At 39.2% G+C, this 19,457-nt stretch overlaps 1 protein-coding gene across 1 annotated transcript; it reads right to left on the reverse strand.

The window, feature by feature from the left end:
* Positions 1 to 6,937: 6,937 nt before the first annotated feature.
* Positions 6,938 to 18,008, reverse strand: cabp5a (calcium binding protein 5a). The gene is made up of 7 exons (XM_035753490.2): positions 17,815 to 18,008; positions 16,821 to 16,870; positions 15,477 to 15,507; positions 14,942 to 15,085; positions 14,506 to 14,615; positions 12,627 to 12,774; positions 6,938 to 12,315 (listed from the first exon to the last, which is right to left on the reverse strand). The coding sequence occupies exons 2-7, from the start codon at positions 16,866 to 16,868 to the stop codon at positions 12,287 to 12,289; spliced, it is 510 nt and encodes a 169-aa protein (XP_035609383.1). The 5' UTR covers positions 16,869 to 16,870; positions 17,815 to 18,008; the 3' UTR covers positions 6,938 to 12,286.
* Between the last annotated feature and the right edge of the window lie 1,449 nt (positions 18,009 to 19,457).

Raw genomic sequence — 19,457 nt, forward strand, 5'->3', positions numbered from 1 at the left:
TACTGCCACCTACTAGACTGGAGTATAACTCCCATATACTTTGCTTGAAACATTTAAAATAAAAAATAAATAAAACATACAAATCCCCAACCATCTAACACTACACCAAAAATAATAATAATAATAACATTTTCTCAAATGACTCCCTCGCATGGGTCACCAACTACATCGAATTCAGTGTGTCAAATCGGAGGGCCTGTTGTCTGGACCTCTGGTAGTCTCTATGGGGGTGCCACAGGGTTCAATTCTCGGGCTGACTATTTTCTCAGTATATATCAATGATGTCACTCTTGCTGCTGGTGATTCTCTGATCCACCTCTACTCAGACAACACCAGTCTGTATACTTCTGGCCCTTCTTTGGACACTGTGTTAACAAACCTCCAGACGAGCATCAATGCCATACAACACTCCTTCCGTGGCCTCCAACTGCTTTTAAATGCTAGTAAAACTTCCATTGTCCGCCTTTTCTTCCAGTTCTCTGCTGCCAATGACTGGAACGAATTGCAAAAATCACTGAAGCTGCAGTCTAATATCTTTAAGCATCAACTGTCAGAGCAGCCTACCGATCACTGTACCTGTACACAGCCAATCTGTAAATAGCACACCCAACTACCTCATCCCCATATTGTTATTTATCTTCTTGTTCTTTTGCACGCCAGTATCTCTACTTGCACATAATCATCTACACATCTATCACTCCAGTGTTAATGCAAAATTGTAAATATTTCACATCTATGACCTATTTATTGCCTTACCTCCCTACTCTTCTACATTTGCACACACTGTACATATATTTTTATATTGTGTTATTGATGGTACGTTTGTTTATGCGTAACTCTGTTGTTTTTGTAGCACTGCTTTGCTTTATCTTGGCCAGGTCACAGTTGTAAATGAGAACTTGTTCTCAACTGGCCTACCTGGTTAAATAAAGGTGAAATGAAATAAGTCAAATACTCCACTATTTCAATCTATTTAGTACTACTTCAGGCCAACAACCTGAAAGGAAGGAACACCACCACTTTACACACCCTGTAACTCTTCTGATGTCAAGTCTCGCACACCAAAATACCTCTGCAGCCGCCACCTCAACCTCTATTTTCTTCAACTTACGTTCCATCCCTGTAGAACAGTTGATGACCATTGCTTAAATGCCAAAAATTAAATCTTACTGAAACATGTATCACTTGTTGGTTTATCCCTCTGTACTGGTACAGATCGAATACTCACACCACTCCCCTTGACCCATCTTCCTCTACTTTCTTCACGGCCTCAGTATATGAATAATTTCTGCACTAGTCTAACCCTGGAAACCTCAACCTGCCTCTCTCACACAGGACATTTCTGATCCCCAGCCCCATGGGCACCCCTACAATTAACACATAACACTACTTTCCCCAATGCTACACCTTCCTTTGTCTCGTGCTCTTCTGCACACTTCTCATACCTAGGAACACACTGCTGCCACATGCCCATAAGCTTGGCACCTGTAACAACGTAATGTATTTGGCACAAAAGCTCATACAGGATAACTTATATATCCTAACATAACTTTGTCGGGCAAAAGAACAGACAATGACTCTTCTGTTTCACCACTCAAGCCACCCTGTCTGCGTCACACCAAATGACGAGCATCACAAACACCGGGAATCTTCCCCTTCAGTTGGTCAGCTTTCACATTTACCGCTACCCCAGTAATCTCTCCTTTTAATGGTGCCCTTTTCTTGAGAGCAAACCCGTTCACATCTCTTGCCCCCATTCGTTTAACACGGAGTGCCTGCTCCCTCTGACCAGCAGAAACACAAACAATTATCACAAGGCCACTTCTGGTTACCCTCGCCTATTCCACAGCATCCAACTGTTTTTACCCACCCTGAAACCACAAATGGATCAGCCAAAAGGAAAGGGTCCACTTTTTCCAAAAACGTAACTACTGTCAAAGACTCATCCAAATTCTGACCCTCAGTGCAAGCCTCGGGCTCCAAGAACTTCCCCAAACCTATGAACTCCGATACTTCGCCCTCATTCACTTCCATTTCTCCACCTGTCTTCAACGCATGCTTTTACTTTCTACCATTCTTCTTTAACAAACCATCTCCTTTTTTCTCACCATTTTTTCCCCACCTCTGCCTCTCCTTTCCCTCCATTGCTCCTCCGTATTCCAAGTATAAGTCTCGTTATGATAATGCTGCACTTCTCCTGACATACATCTTGCCTTGTCAAGGGACGCCATTTAACTGGCTGACACAATCTCTGTACAATCAGCACAATCCCCTCGGGATGTAACGCTCAACAGTGCATCCCGCTTGTTAAGCAGCTACTTTGTCTTGATGTTATTCTTTATCAATAGCTACCGCAACGCTTTTCCATTTCAAACAAGTGTGCTCCCTTTCTCACAGATTCCTCGATTCGCTTGCTCCGACCCTGTGCCCCTCAGTCACGCTCTGTCCAGAAATGACTTTTGATACCGGAAGAATAACTTTAGGAATGCCTTCTTCTTATTCTTCAGGTCCGCAAACAATGTTAATGGTGCACCTACTGGATGGGGAGGGGGGTACCTCTTCATTCAGTCAGTATTCCTTGTAACATTTTGGCTGAACGTCTCATTCCAAAATCATGGGCATTATTATGGAGTTGGTCCCCCTTTGCTGCTATAACAGCCTCCAATCTTTTGGGAAGGCTTTCCACTAGAAGCTGTAACATTTCTGCTTGGGCCTGCTTCCATTCAGCCACAAAAACATTAGTGAAGTTGGGCGCTGATGTTAGGCGGTTAGGCCTGGCTCTCAGTCGGTGTTCCAATTCAACCCAAAGGAGTTTGATGGGGTTGAGGTCAGGGCTCTGCTTTCTCTGCAGATTCTCTCAAGCTCTGGCAGGTTGTATGGGGAGCGTCACTGCACAGCTATTTTCAGGTCTCTCCAGAGATATTAGATCAGGTTCTAGTCGCCCTCCATCTGGCAAATCTGACCATAATTCTGTCCTCCTGATTCTTCTGCTTTCAAGCAAAAACTAAAACAGGAAGTACCATTGACTTGCGCAATCCGGAAGTGGTATTCAGTGAAGTCCAGTGAAGAGGCGACTCGGGGATGCTGGCCTTCTAGACAGAGTTGCAAAGAAAAAGACTGGCCAATAAAAAGAAAAGATTAAGATTGGCAAAAGAACACAGTCACTGGACAGAGGAACTCTCGGACTCCCGGAGTCGCCTCTTCACTGTTGACGTTGAGACTGGTGTTTTGCGAGTACTATTTAATGAAGCTGGCATCTGTTTCTCAAACTAGACACTATAATGTACTTGTCCTCTTGCTCAGTTGTGCACCGGGGCCTCCCACTCCTCCTTCTATTCTGGTTAGAGACAGTTTGCACTGTTCAGTGAAGGGAGTAGTACACAGCGTTGTACAAGATCTTCAGTTTCTTGGCAATTTCTCACATGGAATAGCCTTAATTTCTCAGAACAAGAATAGACTGACAAGTTTCAGAAGAAAGTTATTTGTTTCTGGTAATTTTGAGTCTGTTATCGAATCCACAAATGCTGATGCTCCAGATACTCAACTAGTCTAACAAAGTCCAGTTTTATTGCTTTTTTAATCAGGACAAAAGTTTTCAGCTGTGCTAAACTCTTTTGCAATTATGTTTCTAATGATCATTTAGCCTTTTAAAATTATAAACTTGGATTAGCTAACACAACGTGCCATTGGAACACAGGAGTGATGGTTGCTGATGATGGACCTCTGTACGCCTATGTAGATATTCCATTTACAAAAATCAGAGACTTCCAGCTACGATTGTTAATGTTGTAAATGACTATGTCTACATAGTATTTCTGATCAATTTGATGTTATTTTAATGGACCAAAAATTTGCTTTGCTTTCAAAAACAAGGACATTTCTAGGTGACCCCAAACTTTTGAACGGTAGTGTATGTCTCGTGTTTGAGCCGTTGAATTGCGACTCAACTTTGTCTCTATACTGACATGTCGCTTGATTGCCATGCGGAGGGAATAACTACACTGTTTGTATTCGGCCATAATCCCAGTCACCTTTCCATGGTTAAATGCGGCGTTCACGCTTTCAGTTTTGCGCAAATGCCGCCATCTATTCACAGGTTCTGGTTAGGGTAGGTTTTAATAGTCACAGTGGGTACAACATCTCCTATGCACTTCCTTATAAACTCACTCACCGAATCAGCATATACGTCAATATTATTCCCTGAGGCTACCCGGAACATGTCCTAGTCCGCGTGATTAAAACAATCTTGAAGCGTGGATTCCAATTGGTCAGACCAGAGTTGAATAGATCTTAGCACGGGTACATCCTGTTTGAGTTTCTGCCTATAGGAAGGGAGGAGCAAGATGGTCGTGGTCAGATTTGCCAAAAGGAGGGCGGGGGAGGGCCTTGTCACCGTCAATTGAACAGGGGTGCAAAACAATGTACAAGAGAAAAGTAAATTCCATACGGGGAAAGGAAAATGATCATTCATCCACACAAACAACAACAAAAAAAGATACATTCCCTCAGCTGACACGTGCATTTATGACACTGAAGGGGCATGTGCGCAAAAGCTCTTACAGGATATCTCATGAATCTTAACTTTATATGAGATGGGAGAGACTCTTCTACAAAGAACAATAGTATGGATGAAGTGAATTTCTTTACTCCATCCACCATATGGGTTAGTCGACGTTCACCAACCACACAATCTAGATCTTCAGTTATATAATCTTAATTTACTTCATGCACACCCCAGAGATAACCTTGATAGGTGCCCTGCTCCGAAAATCAATACCCTTAACATTCCACTTCGATATCTTTTTGAGGCGCAAAACACGCTTCTTATGCTCTGCTTCATCATGTTTCATCGTAATGTACAGCTGTGTGTCACCCGCATAGCAGTGAAAGTTAACATTATGTTTCCGAATGACATCACCAACAGGTAAAATATATAGTGAAAACAATAATGGTTCTAAAACGGAACCTTGAAGAACCCCGACATTTACTGCCACTTTTTGTGAGTTTGGTACACATCCGGTGGATAGAAAGACGTTTATTATGTTCAACATAGGAGGGCCAAGCACAGGAAGCAGCTTTCAGTAGTTTAGTTGGAATAGGGTCCAGTATGCAGCTTGAAGGTTTAGAGGCCATTATTATTTTCATCATTGTAGCAAGAGATATAGTACTAAAACACTTCAGTGTCTCCCTTGATCCTCGGTCCTGGCAGAGCAATGTGCTTAATATTTGGAAAGTTGAAAACATATATATATTTTAGGCCTAGCCCATAGAAAGCTGATGGGATCCTCCTCTTTTTAATAGAGGCCATCGTTCTATTTTCTCACGCAAATGCATAGCCTATAGAAATGTTGCGCGAAATGAGCTCATGGGCTCTCATGAAGTGTTTGATTAAATTTTCGATTACATTTGCATTGATGTCAGAGTGATTAGAGGGACAATAGAGTGCTGAGTGCCAGGCAGTTAGCAAGTTTGGTAGGCTACTAAAGACCACCAGCAGCATCAGAGCTTGGAGAAGCCTAATTACCATGACTAAACGGTCATGTGGAATTTGACTGCCTTCATTACTCGTGACCGCTGGTGTGGCAGTAATACGGTCACAGCAATACCCCTAGTGTTGATCCAGAGTCACATTTCCTGAGATTTACTAGAGATGAGTATATCACTTGTGATTACTAAAATGTTAAATTACCATGAAGGTTGTTAAATTGTGTATCTAATTCCAAGACAAGCTTATTTTCTAGCTTTCATTTGAACGTTCACAGTCATCCTAAAAATTCAGAAAAATTCAGAAAAATTGTTGCCATGCTTTATGACGTCTCCTTATAATGCTCCCCTGGAGGGAAGTGGAGACAATCACAAGGACAGGTGAAACAGATCAGGGTGTGACATATACATATAATTGTCTATATAGTTATGTTTATGTGCACCAATGATGCGCTTTCATCTACAAATACTCATACCTCCCAGACGGTTTACCTAAACCCTTCAATGGATTCTTTCAGGTTAATTTTGAAATCCATCTATATAACACAAGACACTGCAATAATCTTCACTCTACCCACTGCTGCACCTCACATATTCAATTCTCCATCAGATATAGAGGTACCATACTCTGGAATTCTTAATACCATCATCCCTCAATAACTTCAAGCGAAGACTGGGGGTCAGCCTGATGAACTACACTACTCAGTTACTTCCTCCATATAGCCTAATTCTCACACACTCACATGCACACATGCACACACACATTTAAACCAATGTTTTTTGTCATGATTACTGATGAATTAATTTATACATTTATAATTAGTAGGTTTTGTACAAACCTTTTTGTATTTTTGTACAATAGATATTGTATATACTTTTTGTTGTTGTGTGGTTTTCGTATATAAGCCCTTGGGCTTCCAACCACACCTGCACACTGTTTAAATGTTTTTTTTTGTTTTTTTTTTTTCACCTTTATTTAACCAGGTAGGGTAGTTGAGAACAAGTTCTCATTTGCAACTGCGACCTGGCCAAGATAAAGCATAGCAATTCGACACATACAACAACACACATGGAGTTACACATGGAATAAACAAAACATACAGTCAATAATACAGTAGAAAAAAATAAAACAAAAAGTCTATATACAGGGAGTGCAAATGAGGTAAGATTGTTCATCAGTAGTTTGTTGTTTATCACCTGTTTTCTTTGGTGCAAATAAAAAATATATATTTTTTTTAAATAAAATCAATGATGGACCTCGATTTCAGACGAAAAAAATATAACACTGTTGCCCCATTAAATCTTTCTCTAAATTGATGTGTGACCTTCATAACATTCCACATTGCTCTGAGAACTGCATTAATGAATGATCTTCCTTTTATTCTATTGGTGAAAGACTGACCGTAATAGTGGAGGCTGGTGAAGGTGGAAAAATGTAATGGACGAGCTCAGATCAAATTAAATCAAATTTTATTTGTCACATGCGCCGAATACAATACAATGTAATTATTAACTCAGGATAGATAGTAATACAAGTAAAATGAAGAATAGAGTAGCAGCAGCATATAATAAGTGTAAAAGTGTGCGTGTGTATGTGTGTTTGTGTTGTTTCGGTATGCGTATGTGTGTGTCTGTGTGTATGTGTGTTGTTGGTATACATGTGTGTGTTATGTGTGTGTGTGTGCACATGCAGTGTATGTGGATGTGTGTGGGTTTTGTGTGAAAGTGTCAGTGTAGTGTGTGTTTGAGTGTGTACTGTATATAGTGTGTATACAGTGCCTTCATAAAGTATTCATACCCCTTGATTTATTCCACATTTAGTTGTGTTACAGCTTGAATTCAAAATGGATTAAATACATCTCTCTCACCCATCTACACACAATACCCCATAGTGAAAACTTGTTTTTTTCTCCATTTTTTTTTTTACAAATGTATTGAAAATGAAATACAGAAATATCTCATTTACATGCACTAACGTTCAAATGTTAGGGGTCACCTAGAAATGTCCTTGTTTTTGAAAGAAATTGTAAAAAAAATTGCCCATTAAAATATTATCAAATTGATCAGAAATACAATGTAGACATTGTTAATGTTGTATTGTAGATGGAAACGGCAGATTGTTAATGGAATATCTACATAGGCGTACAGAGGCCCATTATCAGAAACCATGTCTAGTTTGAGAAACAGACGCCTCACAAGTCCTCAACTGGCAGCTTCATTAAAAAGTACCCGCAAAATACCAGTCTCAACGTCAACAGGGATGCTGGCCTTCAAGGCAGAGTTGCAAAGAAAAAGCTATATCTCAGACTGGTCAATAAAAATAAAATATTAAGATGGGCAAAAGAACACAGACACTGGACAGCAGACTGGCCAGTCACTGGACGTCAACCCTATTGAGCTGTTGTGGGAACAGCTTGACCGTATGTAATGGTACGTAAAATGTGCCCATCAAGCAATTCAATTCGTGGGCGGTGCTTCAGGAAGCATGGGATGAAATCTCTTCAGATTACCTAAACAAATTGACAGCTAGAATGCCAAAGGTCTGCAAGGCTATAATTGCTGCAAATTGAGGATTATTTGACGAAAGTTTGAAGGACACAATTATTATTTCAATTAAAAATCATTATATATAACTTTGTCAACGTACGTCTTGACTATATTTCCTATTCATTTTGCAACTAATTTCATGTATATTTTCATGGAAAACAAGGAAATTTCTAAGTGACCCCAAACTTTTGAACAGTAGTGTAAGTATTCACACCCCTGAACGGATGGTCATATGTAAAAAATAAAATAAAAACTCAGATGATCCGTTCTCAGAAGTATTAACAGGAAATGGAATCATTTAAAGGGAATTCAATCCGGACACACGGAAAGGGAGAGAGGGAAAGAGATAGAGGCTTCAGGGATACAGGAGATTAGACCCTAAGAGCGTAAGGGTTAATACTGTCATGGATGGACTCACTATAAACTACTGTAGCCAGGGTTGCATCCAGGCATGTTGGAATTGACAGGGAGCAGAAAGAAAATCTATCCCCCAATGGTAGTGCATTATAGAAATGCACTATATAAGGAATACGGTGCCATTTGGGACGAGAGAGAGAGTGCGAGCAAGAGAAAGAAAGATTAATTTGGATTAATGAAAGTGAAGCCTGCCCTGGATGTTAGAGGGCTCACGCCATCAGCATTTCAGCATTTTTTTTTTATCTCCCCCCTCCCCCCTAAATGATTAATCCCACATTTTGTTCAGTATTATGATTGTGTTGTTTTTTTTATATCAGGGACTTGGATTATGGACTTTGTCATCTGGCTGTGTAATTGCTTGATATTTCATTCTTAAAGGGCCAATGTGTATCACCAGACAGGCCAAAACTCCATCCCACCAAAACAGGCTGAAATTTCAGGCGGTCTTTTCAAACAGCTCTTTCAAAGGGCGTTATTATAATTTTCACAATTTCCCTTTATTATTCCAACCTCATATTGTAGAAAAATATATATCAAACACGGGAAAATCAACTTTTTGACTTTACAATGCGCCAAAAAATGCCAGTTGAAATGTAAATTTCTCTCTCTGTCTCTCGCTCTTTCTCATGCAAATGTTGATATCATGAAACTTTACAATTAAGTAAGTATAGTGGAATAACTTATTTAATAGCATGTTATAATATGTTATAGTGCACCTGCAAGGGACTCCTAGGGATCCATCCCAACACTGTGACAAAAATCTGCGCAACAACATTCTGACGCAGCTGTAGGAGTGCATCCCTTTTCAAAGCTCACTAAAATCACAGAAGTGTATTATTTTCTACCTCAGTATGAATCCACAATTTGACACTGTAGTACGAGGCCTATGGTGCATGCACTTTCGACACAGCTGTATTTATTTTCTAGATTGCCTGTTTGACAGAATTGCAAATAAATTATTAGATCTGGAAACGGTGTTCTGCGAGGGTGTCACATCACTTTTGTTAATTGGTGCTCTAAGCCATCGTGCCCCAGCTGTCAACCCGGTCTGATAACCTGCCCAGTCTGTCACGCATCTTACACTACATGGCCTCTGTAGAAAAGATGGCATCCAAAACAGCACCCTATTCCCAATGTAGTGTGCACAACTGGTCAAAAGTAGTGCATACGTAGGGAATAGTGTGCCATATCGGAGTCTCACACAATGTCCACGTCAGCACTGTCAGTGTACTGCACTATGTTTCTTGTTCAAAAATATTTGGCTTCCGAGTCTAATGAGTCGAACAAATGTGCAAAGACCAAGTAGAAAATTATGTAACCCACTTCCACTACACTGGAACGCTACTGGTCAGATTAACATACAAATCCCCCCCCCAAAAAAAGAGGGGGTGAGAATTTAATCAAAGTTAGAGCTTCTTAATTTAAGGAGGGACTCAGAGTGCACTTTTTCCTCTGCCAGATTTTTTTGGCTCAAGAAAACGTTCCGTGTTTCGGCTTTTAATAGCTCCAAATCCGATGTTTTGACCAATTGACTCACGATGTCATCATTTTGTGACTATAGCATGAGAGGAGCTCTGTAATCACAATGACTTATCTTTTTCATTGCCCAAGCCAAACACCCATAGTACTCACGTGTTCCGTTATGCAAACTCATCGTCATATCTTACTCATCATAAAAATATTTTTTATACCAAAATGTATAGTTTCTTTGAAGTCTTTGCTCTACGATTATGTAAATCAACGTAAGGATCAGCACTCAAATAATATAATCGCGATGATGGTAATGTTGGGTCAATAGTAGTTGGATAAATTAATTCTTAGTGTGATTGTTGGAATATGAAGACCTATTGATGATCTGTCAATACCAGTTACAAGCATTTTTATTTAGACTGATTAACTATGTGTATAAGTATAGCATTGAATAGCTATGTATGTGTAATTATTTCATATCTTCCTTCCTTCGTATCTGCCTTTCTCCCCCTTTCTCCACTCTTTTACATGAACTTTTTCCCCTTATCTCATGAAGCCACTTTCAGACAGCTATGTTAAGTAACTCCACTCCCCAGCTTTCAGCACTCCATCTTTCTTTCTCCACCATCTGTTCTCTACCAAACTTCCATTACACAGATTACAGAGATTCTGATGATTTTCAAAGAAATGCAGATTAGTGGACATGTTGTTTATTTACAGGGGTTAATCCTGTCTGACTCCATTCATAAATTGATGGTGTCACTCTTATTTCACACTGAGTTGCCTCTAACCGTCTCTATAAGGGGTCTGGATTTATGGGGTGTTCACATGCTATTAGAGTTATCTGAAGTCCGTAGTTCCGACTGGGAAATTTCACTTGAATGACCCTCCTGATCGTAATTACAAGTGGGAAACTCAGAGAAATGGTTAATTAACCAAGTTGTGACGTTTCACCACTGGCTTTTCACTTTATCAACTAAAAGATTACCACAAATTAGTTTTTGACAATTACAAATATGTAAATGTGAATAATGTAGCTAGTTTGACCATATTGTCAATGATAAGCAAGCTGGATAACTTTATTGTCTAGCTAGCTAAAATCGTATTGGTTGAACAATTGTTCTGTCTTAAAAGGCAGCAGGGTGGCCTAGTGGTTAGAGCATTGGACTAGTAACCGGAAGGTTGCAAGTTCAAATCTGACAAGGTACAAATCTGTTGTGCTGCCCCTGAACAGGCAGTTAACCCACTGTTCCTGGGCCATCATTGAAAATAAGAATTTGTTCTTAACTGACTTTCCTAGTTAAGCTAAATAAAGGTAAAATAAATAAAAATGTAAAAAAGCACTTGGACTTGTGACCTCCTTATTGGGAAGTTTCCCACATCCGACGCCCCATTAGTGTAAAGATACATATATTTGATCATGTCTGCCAAATATCATATACATGGACATTGATAACGGGTGATTGTTCAACCGAAATTGGATTCAGAATGGTATGTTAATGCTCCTTTGACATAGGGTAAACATAACATAAGTATTTTTTTCTGAATAATTTATTGTAGAATACCTTCAAAAACTAAACAAAAAACAAGCAAGACAAATAGAATTGCATAATTTCCCATATATATACAAATTACATAAAACAATGTATGTGCTTGAAAAAAGCATGTATAATTTGTGGTCATGTTATTAATTGTTGTATTATATATTGTTATTGTATTGTGTGTGTTAATAAAATAATTGTATTAATATAATTTTTCAAATTGCATAAATACATCCTGAAGATTGCATATTAATGTGTGGCTGTGTATCAATTGCAGCCCAGTGTGTGTGTGTGTGTGTAACAGAATAACTTTACGTCCGTCCCCTCGCCCATACCCGGGCGCGAACCAGGGACCTTCTGCACACATCGACAACCCACGAAGCATCGTTACCCATCGCTCCACAAAAGCCGCGGCCCTTGCAGAGCAAGGGGAACTACTACTTCAAGGTCTCAGAGCAAGTGACGTAACCGATTGAAACGCTATTTAGCACGCACCGCTAACTAAGCTAGCCGTTTCACATCCGTTACGTGTGTGTGTGTGTGTGTGTGTGTGTGTGTGTGTGTGTGTGTGTGTGTGTGTGTGTGTGTGTGTGTGTGTGTGTGTGTGTGTGTGTGTGTGTGTGTGTGTGTGTGTGTGTGTGTGTGTGTGTGTGTGTTTGGTTTTGGGAACATTTTGCCGGTCCCAACAAGGAAAAAGGCTATTTTAGGTTTAGGGTTAGGGGTTAGGGAAAATAGGATTTTAATGGGAATCAATTGTTTGATCCCCACAAGGATAGTAATACAAACGTGTGTGTGTGAGAAATAATCATTTTTCCAAGAAGTCCTCCTCACTGGCGTGACATCATTCTAACAAACTCTGTGGGAGAGAAAAAACGAGAATGTAAGATACTATACAAAACATACAGTACAAAACATAAATACAGTTCATTCATTAATACATACACCTGTATCACTTATATTCTCCAAATAGCTCCTCATTCCCCACAGTAGAACTCAATGGTTAACAACAACAATGTCAATGTGTATTGGTGCTGTGTTTTTTTGTAATCTATGTTGTTTTGTCTATGCTGCCATTGTTGACGTCTGTGTTACTGCTGTTTGTGTCTATTGTAGCGTCTGACTATGTTATTTGTTGTTGTTTAGATGACCATTGTCAATTCTCCTTACCTTCAAAGTCTACTGTCCCGTCACCGTTGTTGTCAGCCTCTCGTACCACAGAGTCAATCTCTCTTCGAGACATGTGCTCCCCCATCAGCTTGGTCATGGCGTTTCGTAACTCCTCTGTTGTGATCTCTCCGTCTCCGTCCGCGTCAAACTAACCAGAGAGGGGGCAAGGGTTTGAGTTTGCATAATCAACCAGCTAGATAATATTATTAAACGGAGGGTAGCGAAGAGTACAATTCCAATGAAAGAGACAGACTAATTGAAACAATATTGATCCAAACCCTGGTTTAGACAATGGTATGAATGTACAAAGTCTTACCAAATCATAACAAAACTAGAAAAAAGTGGTTCTGAGTAGGATTATGGTCTTGATATGGTGATATTGAACTAACTATCTTGCACTGACTCTATGCACGCACACTGGACTCGTTTATTGTTATTCGTTATTCACTATGCATTTATTCCTCGTGTCACTGTTTCTATTTTTATTTGAGATTTTTAAATATTTTTCTTTAACTCCGCATTGATGGAAAATAACCTGCTAGTAAGCATTTCACTGTTAGTCTACGCCTGGTGTTTACACAACATGTGACAAATAGCATTTGATTTTCTATGGTCAGTGGTGGAATACCCAATAGTCATACTTGAGTAAAAGTAAAGGTAACTTGATAGAAAATGACTCAATGTCACGGATCCCTCCGGAACTTTCATCACGCACACCTGCCCCTATTCCCACTGATTAGTATTGGTATATATGTGCCCTTTGACTTCCATGGTCTTGTCGATTATTGTTACAATATCCATTGGTGCGTGTGAGTACCTGGGCTTTCGTGCCCTTGTGGATTGCGCAGATGGTTACGGGTATCGTCCCGTGTGATGATCATTGTGCGCATGTGTTATTTATTTGAGGTACTCTTCGCTCTTTTGTTTGGGTTTCAACCCTGTGTTTTTGTAAAGTGTTTTGTTTGGTCTTCGTCCCAGTGCCTTTATACAGCACGCCGTAATTTGGGTTTAATACAAAAAACTATTACGCATTCCTGCGTCTGCCTCCGGATCCTTTATGCCAGCGTGACACTCCAGTAAAAGTGAAAGTCACACAGTAAAATATTAGTTGAGTAAAAGTCTAAAAGTATTTGGTTTTAAATATACTGTAATTGCTAAATGTAATTGCTCAAATATTCTTAAGTATCAGAAGTCAAAGTAAAAGTATAAATAATTTCATATTCATTATATTAAGCAAATCAGACAGCACAATTTCCTTGTTTTTATTTATTACGGCAAGCCAGGTGTACACTCCAATAGTTAGGCAATAATTCACAAACAAAGCATGTGTGTTTAGTGAGTCCACCAGATCAAAGGCAGTAGGGATGACCAGGAATGTTCTCTTGATAGGTGTGTGAATTTGACAATTTTCCTGTCCTGCTAAACATTAGAAATGTAACGTGTACTTTTGGGTGTCAGGGAAAATGTATGGAGTAAAAAGTCCATTGATTCTTTTAGGAATGTAATAATAATATAAATAATATGCCATTTAGCAGACGCTTTTATCCAAAGCGACTTACAGTCATGTGTGCATACATTCTACGTATGGGTGGTCCCGGGAATCGAACCCACTACCCTGGCGTTACAAGCGCCATGCTCTACCAACTGAGCTACAGAAGGACCAGTGGAGTGGTGGAGTAAAAGTTGTCAAAAATATAAATAGCAAAGTAAAGTACAGATAACCCCCAAAAATGACTTACTTAAGTACCTTACACCACTGGATATGGTTGAATAGGGAGAGCAGCAGGAAAGTTTTTTGTTTGTTAGGGTTGTCTTTGCACAATTCCCTGACCATTTCATATGGGTTATTCAGGGAACTTGGAAGACTTCTCTCTCTCACCTCTTTGAAAGCGTCCTTCAGTTCTTTCACGCCGATCATCCCAGCAGTCTCAGCCAGCAGCTTTGGGGCCATCAGCTCAACAAAGTCCTCAAAGTCTACTCTCCCACCAACTAGGAAATTGAAAGAGATTAAACCAATTATAATGAGAGTTCCACTAACCTTAATTTGCTCTAGTTATGACTGCTATTCTGGTACTGTGGTCCTCTTCAGTATTGTATATGTATCTGAATTAATTCTAGGGTTGCAAAATTCATGCAACTTTCCCAAAGTTCCCAGGTTTTTCTGAAGTCCTGGTTGGAGGATCCCCAGTTGGAGAATTCCCTCCCTGCTTATTCCCTCCTCATTCCTGCAACCGGGATTTCTGACAAACCTGGGAATTTTCTAGAACCTGGGAAAGTTTCTTGAATTTTCAACAGAGAATTGTCTAATGACTCACGGTTCATGTTGATGTTCTGGCTCAGCTCGATCAGCTCCATCTCAGTGGGCATGTAGCCCATTGTCCTCATCAGGTTGCCCAGGTCCTTGCAGCTGATCAGCCCATCCTTGTCCTTGTCGAACTCAGCAAACGCCTCGCGCAGCTCTGAGAGACAGTAGGAACAACTTATCAGTCTTTAAAGATACTGTGAGAGGAGAGTTGGCAAACCTCTTGGGGAAGTTGGAACATTTCTTTCTCTGCATTTTCATTTGCTTCAGAGGGTACATCTATGATGGAATGAAGACTGTTTTTGAGTTTTCTTCAAGATACATGATAAATGAAACATGATTGGTAGATGGACATTTGAAATTTACTGTAAGGATAATCTTATAAAAAAAGTATTTTCCATTTGATCAGAAATCAACCAACATTGAGCATTATTTAGAAATTGGTTGTAAAAAGTTACTAATATAACTTAGAAACCCTGTTACATTGACCAAATGGAATGGAGGACAAATGGAAAGAGTGAGATGACGCTGACACAATTTTCTTTTACCTTCAATTTCGTCATCGGCCAGCTCTCTGTCCTGCAAACAGTATTTAACAGAGTAAATTTATGTCGGATTTGATAGAATGTCTGCTTAGAGAGATGGTACAGTAAGTACATATTACCATAAAGTGTGCTTTTCATTTGATACATGATAATGCAAATATTTCTCTATAACACAAGACCTAATATTTTTCTACTCTCTCACACACACACACACACACACACACACACACACACACACACACACACACACACACACACACACACACACACACACACACACACACACACACACACACACACACACGTGCGCGCTCACACTTTCCCTATTGCCCCCAACATTTTGATTTAAAATGACACAAACCAAAATGAGATTATGCCCAGATATTTAGAGAGGTTAAAGTGCATGTGCATGGCAGCTACCCATATATGAAGATAATGCCCATCTAGCAGGCAGTTCAGCTAGTAATTTAAGTACATTATTTGCAGTAGCTTGGTGGTAGTTGAACTAAATTCAAATCTAGGTAGTTTTGGTTAATTACTTTTTTGTCATGTAGTGGTGTTGCTAACTACAGGAACTACATTTCTTTGCAAAAATAGGTGATGTAGGCAATAAATTATTTTCTTTTTCACCATCAGACCTACCTAATTGTCACTTGAAAATTTGTTTTTATGTTAAATATGCTATATTACACATTTTGGTAGCATATGGCTGTGAAAGGGATCTGTCTTGCAAATTGTAGTCTATTCACATTAGAAGAAGTTATGCTATACTATACTAAAATTATCCTTAAGCTTTTGTGTGTGTATGTGTGTTGTTCTTTAAATAAATGTAATGAATGACTTTATCAAAGTAACTTTAGTTAAGTAAACTAAATTTTCTTAAGGGTAGCTTTAGTGTAGCTTAACTTCTTCCAGTGTGAATAAATTGGGTAGCTTGGTAAACTATATTTTCAAAGTAGCTTCCCCAACGCTGCTAGCAGGTAGAGAGATAATGCTCATCTTTCTCATCTTTCTCTCACTCTCTCTCAATTCAATTCAATTCAAAGGGATATATTGGCAAAGCAAGAGCAATAGATAATAAACAAAGGTTAAATAAACAATAAAACATGAATAGTAAACATTACACTCACAAAAGTTACAAAGGAATGGAGACATTTCAAATGTCATGTTATGGCTATATACAGTGTTGTAACGATGTGCAAAAAGTACAAAGGGGAAAATAAATAAACATAAATATGTCTCTCTCTATAATCTTTTTTTTTCACAATCCACTCAACATATCATATTAGTTTGCCAGCACTTACACACATACAGCATATTTTAAAATAAAATGTTTGTAAAACTTACAATATGCTTCCCTCCCCTCAGGAAGACACATGCTGCTCCTAAACTCATGTCTGTTAGATAGGGAAACAGTCAAAGATTAGCAAAGGTCCCTTGTCGTTCTTTAATTAAATGTATTTTACTTTATTGTACTCTACTCTTCTGTATTTGGCATCATTGGGGGGGACAGGATAAGTCTACACTGACTAGTCTGTTTTTGTGATCGACAGGATTTAATATTTATACGTGTTAATATTTAAAGTATATGTTTGTACTTTGAGTGTTTGTACTTCACATATACATTTGAGTTATTTAGCAGACGCTCTTATCCAGAGCGACTTACAGTTAGTGCATTCATCTTAAGATAGCTAGGTGCGACAACCACATATCTCAGTTATAGTAAGAACATTTTTCCTCAGTAAAGTAGCTATCAGCAAATTCAGTGCTAGTGGGAGGGGGGGGGGAGTCAAGTGTGAGTGTTAGTTTACGAAAGGCAAGTTTTGTACTTTGTACAAAGTGTGTGTGTGTGTGTGTGTGTGTGTGTGTGTGTGTGTGTGTGTGTGTGTGTGTGTGTGTGTGTGTGTGTGTGTGTGTGTGTGTGTGTGTGTGTGTGTGTGTGTGTGTGTGTGTCAGGTAACCTAACAGTATAGCGGCAGGTAGCCTAGCGGTCAACAGTGTTGGGCCAGTAAAACCGTAAGGTTGCTGGTTCGAATCACCGAGCCGACGAGGTGAAAATCTGTCGATATGCCCATGAGCAAGGCGCTTAACCCTAGCAAGTCACTCTGGACAAGAGTGTGTGTTGTTTTTCAATAAAACATATGTATTGATACTAAAACTATATGCATGGTGAAAATCCATTGTAGTTTTCTTTCCATGTCCATTGTAGGCTTTTTAATCCACATACAGCATCTATGACTGTCACACAGTAAAATAATGCAGGTATTATCATCATCATGTTTTTTTTATCTGCAAATGTTGCTATTTTGTAAACAAAACAGAATGGTGTATATTCACTTACCGTTTTATTTTCCTCTTCACTCAAGTATGTGCATCAATATCCCTACTGTCGGAGATGAGTGGATAGCCCTCTTTCTCTCTTCTCCTCTTTTCCCCTCTGCTCTATATGTGTCCACTCCCCCTTTCAGCAGTCTGCCCTGCCTCTCTGTCTGACTGACCGACACTCTTGAATTCTGTGAGGATGGTGAGAAGGTGTGGTGTGTCTGAGGTTGCATTTAGGATGGAGGGGTATATGAGTGACAGGAGTGGGATGGGGGAGGGTTTGGAAGGCTGGTCATGGATGATCGAATCGGTAGTCCCATTAGTAAACTCTGCCCCTATGTCACAAAATTAAACACACAGTAAAACATATGTATAAATACAATTGATTTACATTAGATACCATTTATATATTTTTTATTCATTTTCAAGCATAAGTTTGCACTACAACACATAATTCATAAATTAGGGGGGTGGTGACATTTTAATGATATCATTATCATTCAACAAATATTCATAAGGTGGCTGTATACATAGACTGGCGGAGGAGGATGTCAGAATGAGACCAAGGTGCAGCGTGGTAAGCGTACATTTTCTTTTATTTGTTCAAATGTCTTCAACATAACAAGAACTAACAACAACGACGACCGTGAAGCTTACAAGGGCTACAGTACCCCTAACAAAGACAACTACCCACACTGAAAGGAAGGAAAATGGCCTACCTAAGTATGATTCCCAATCAGAGACAACGATAGACAGCTGTTCCTGATTGAGAACCATACCCGGCCAAAACATAGAAATAAAGAAACATAGAAAACAAAACATAGAATGCCCACTCCACATCACACCCTGACCTAACCAAACAGAGAAATAAAACGTCTCACGAAAGGTCAGGGCGTGACAGAGGAACATAATACAAGTATAGGGGTGCACACATATTCGATACAACTGTGGATACAATTACTTGTTCTCATTTGCTCTTATGCATTCATAAAAATCTGCACTATTTGCAACGTTTTCTTTAATTCATATCACTATCTAAACGTTGGTTTAGCTCAATGATTACCTCAATGCTCTCGATACCCATTATTTTATCATAGGGTGCTGTTGTTGCTTGTTCGATTATCATGTTTAATGTGCATCCGTCAAGTGGAGTTGTGCCTGAGACTTTGTGTAATCCTACCCATGTTTACAGGGGCATCAATGGAAAGGGTATTTGAGGATTGGATTTAGAAAATCAACTTGTAGCGACAAATACACAAAATGAGTAACACAGACTGTATGTCGACTTCATAGAAGTGAGACACAGAGCAAGAGAGCAACGTAAAATGATGGTACGGTATATTCTGCACAATTGTATATATTGAAAACGTTTAACTTTTTCGCCACTTTTTTTATCCGTTCTATTATTGTTATAGGTAACCTACATGGATTAAGAACCGGAAGTATCAGATTCAAAACCGGTAAATGATTACAACTGATATGGATATTTTTATAAACTGGGGTAACAGTGAGGATTTCCTACACTGGACAACTTGTTACAACTGTTGATAAGTCACTGATAATAATCTGCCAAATTTTTTCATGTCATTCCATGAAGATATAAGGGGGATCATAGTTATATTCAATACAATTGATGAGTTGATTTAAAACCTGTTTAACGCT

The sequence above is a fragment of the Oncorhynchus keta genome, chromosome 3 (assembly GCF_023373465.1).
Source record: "Oncorhynchus keta strain PuntledgeMale-10-30-2019 chromosome 3, Oket_V2, whole genome shotgun sequence".
In the NCBI taxonomy this organism is placed as follows: domain Eukaryota; kingdom Metazoa; phylum Chordata; class Actinopteri; order Salmoniformes; family Salmonidae; genus Oncorhynchus; species Oncorhynchus keta.

Bases quoted from the DNA above. Each gene is read 5' to 3' on its own strand.
- cabp5a (XM_035753490.2), bottom strand. From the start codon at position 16,868: ATGAGTTTAGGAGCAGCATGTGTCTTCCTGAGGGGAGGGAAGCATATT. The intron at 15,508-16,820 runs GTAAGTTTTACA...TACTGTTTGCAG, and splicing joins TGAGGGGAGGGAAGCATATT to GACAGAGAGCTGGCCGATGA. The intron at 15,086-15,476 runs GTAAAAGAAAAT...ACTGTCTCTCAG, and splicing joins GGCCGATGACGAAATTGAAG to AGCTGCGCGAGGCGTTTGCT.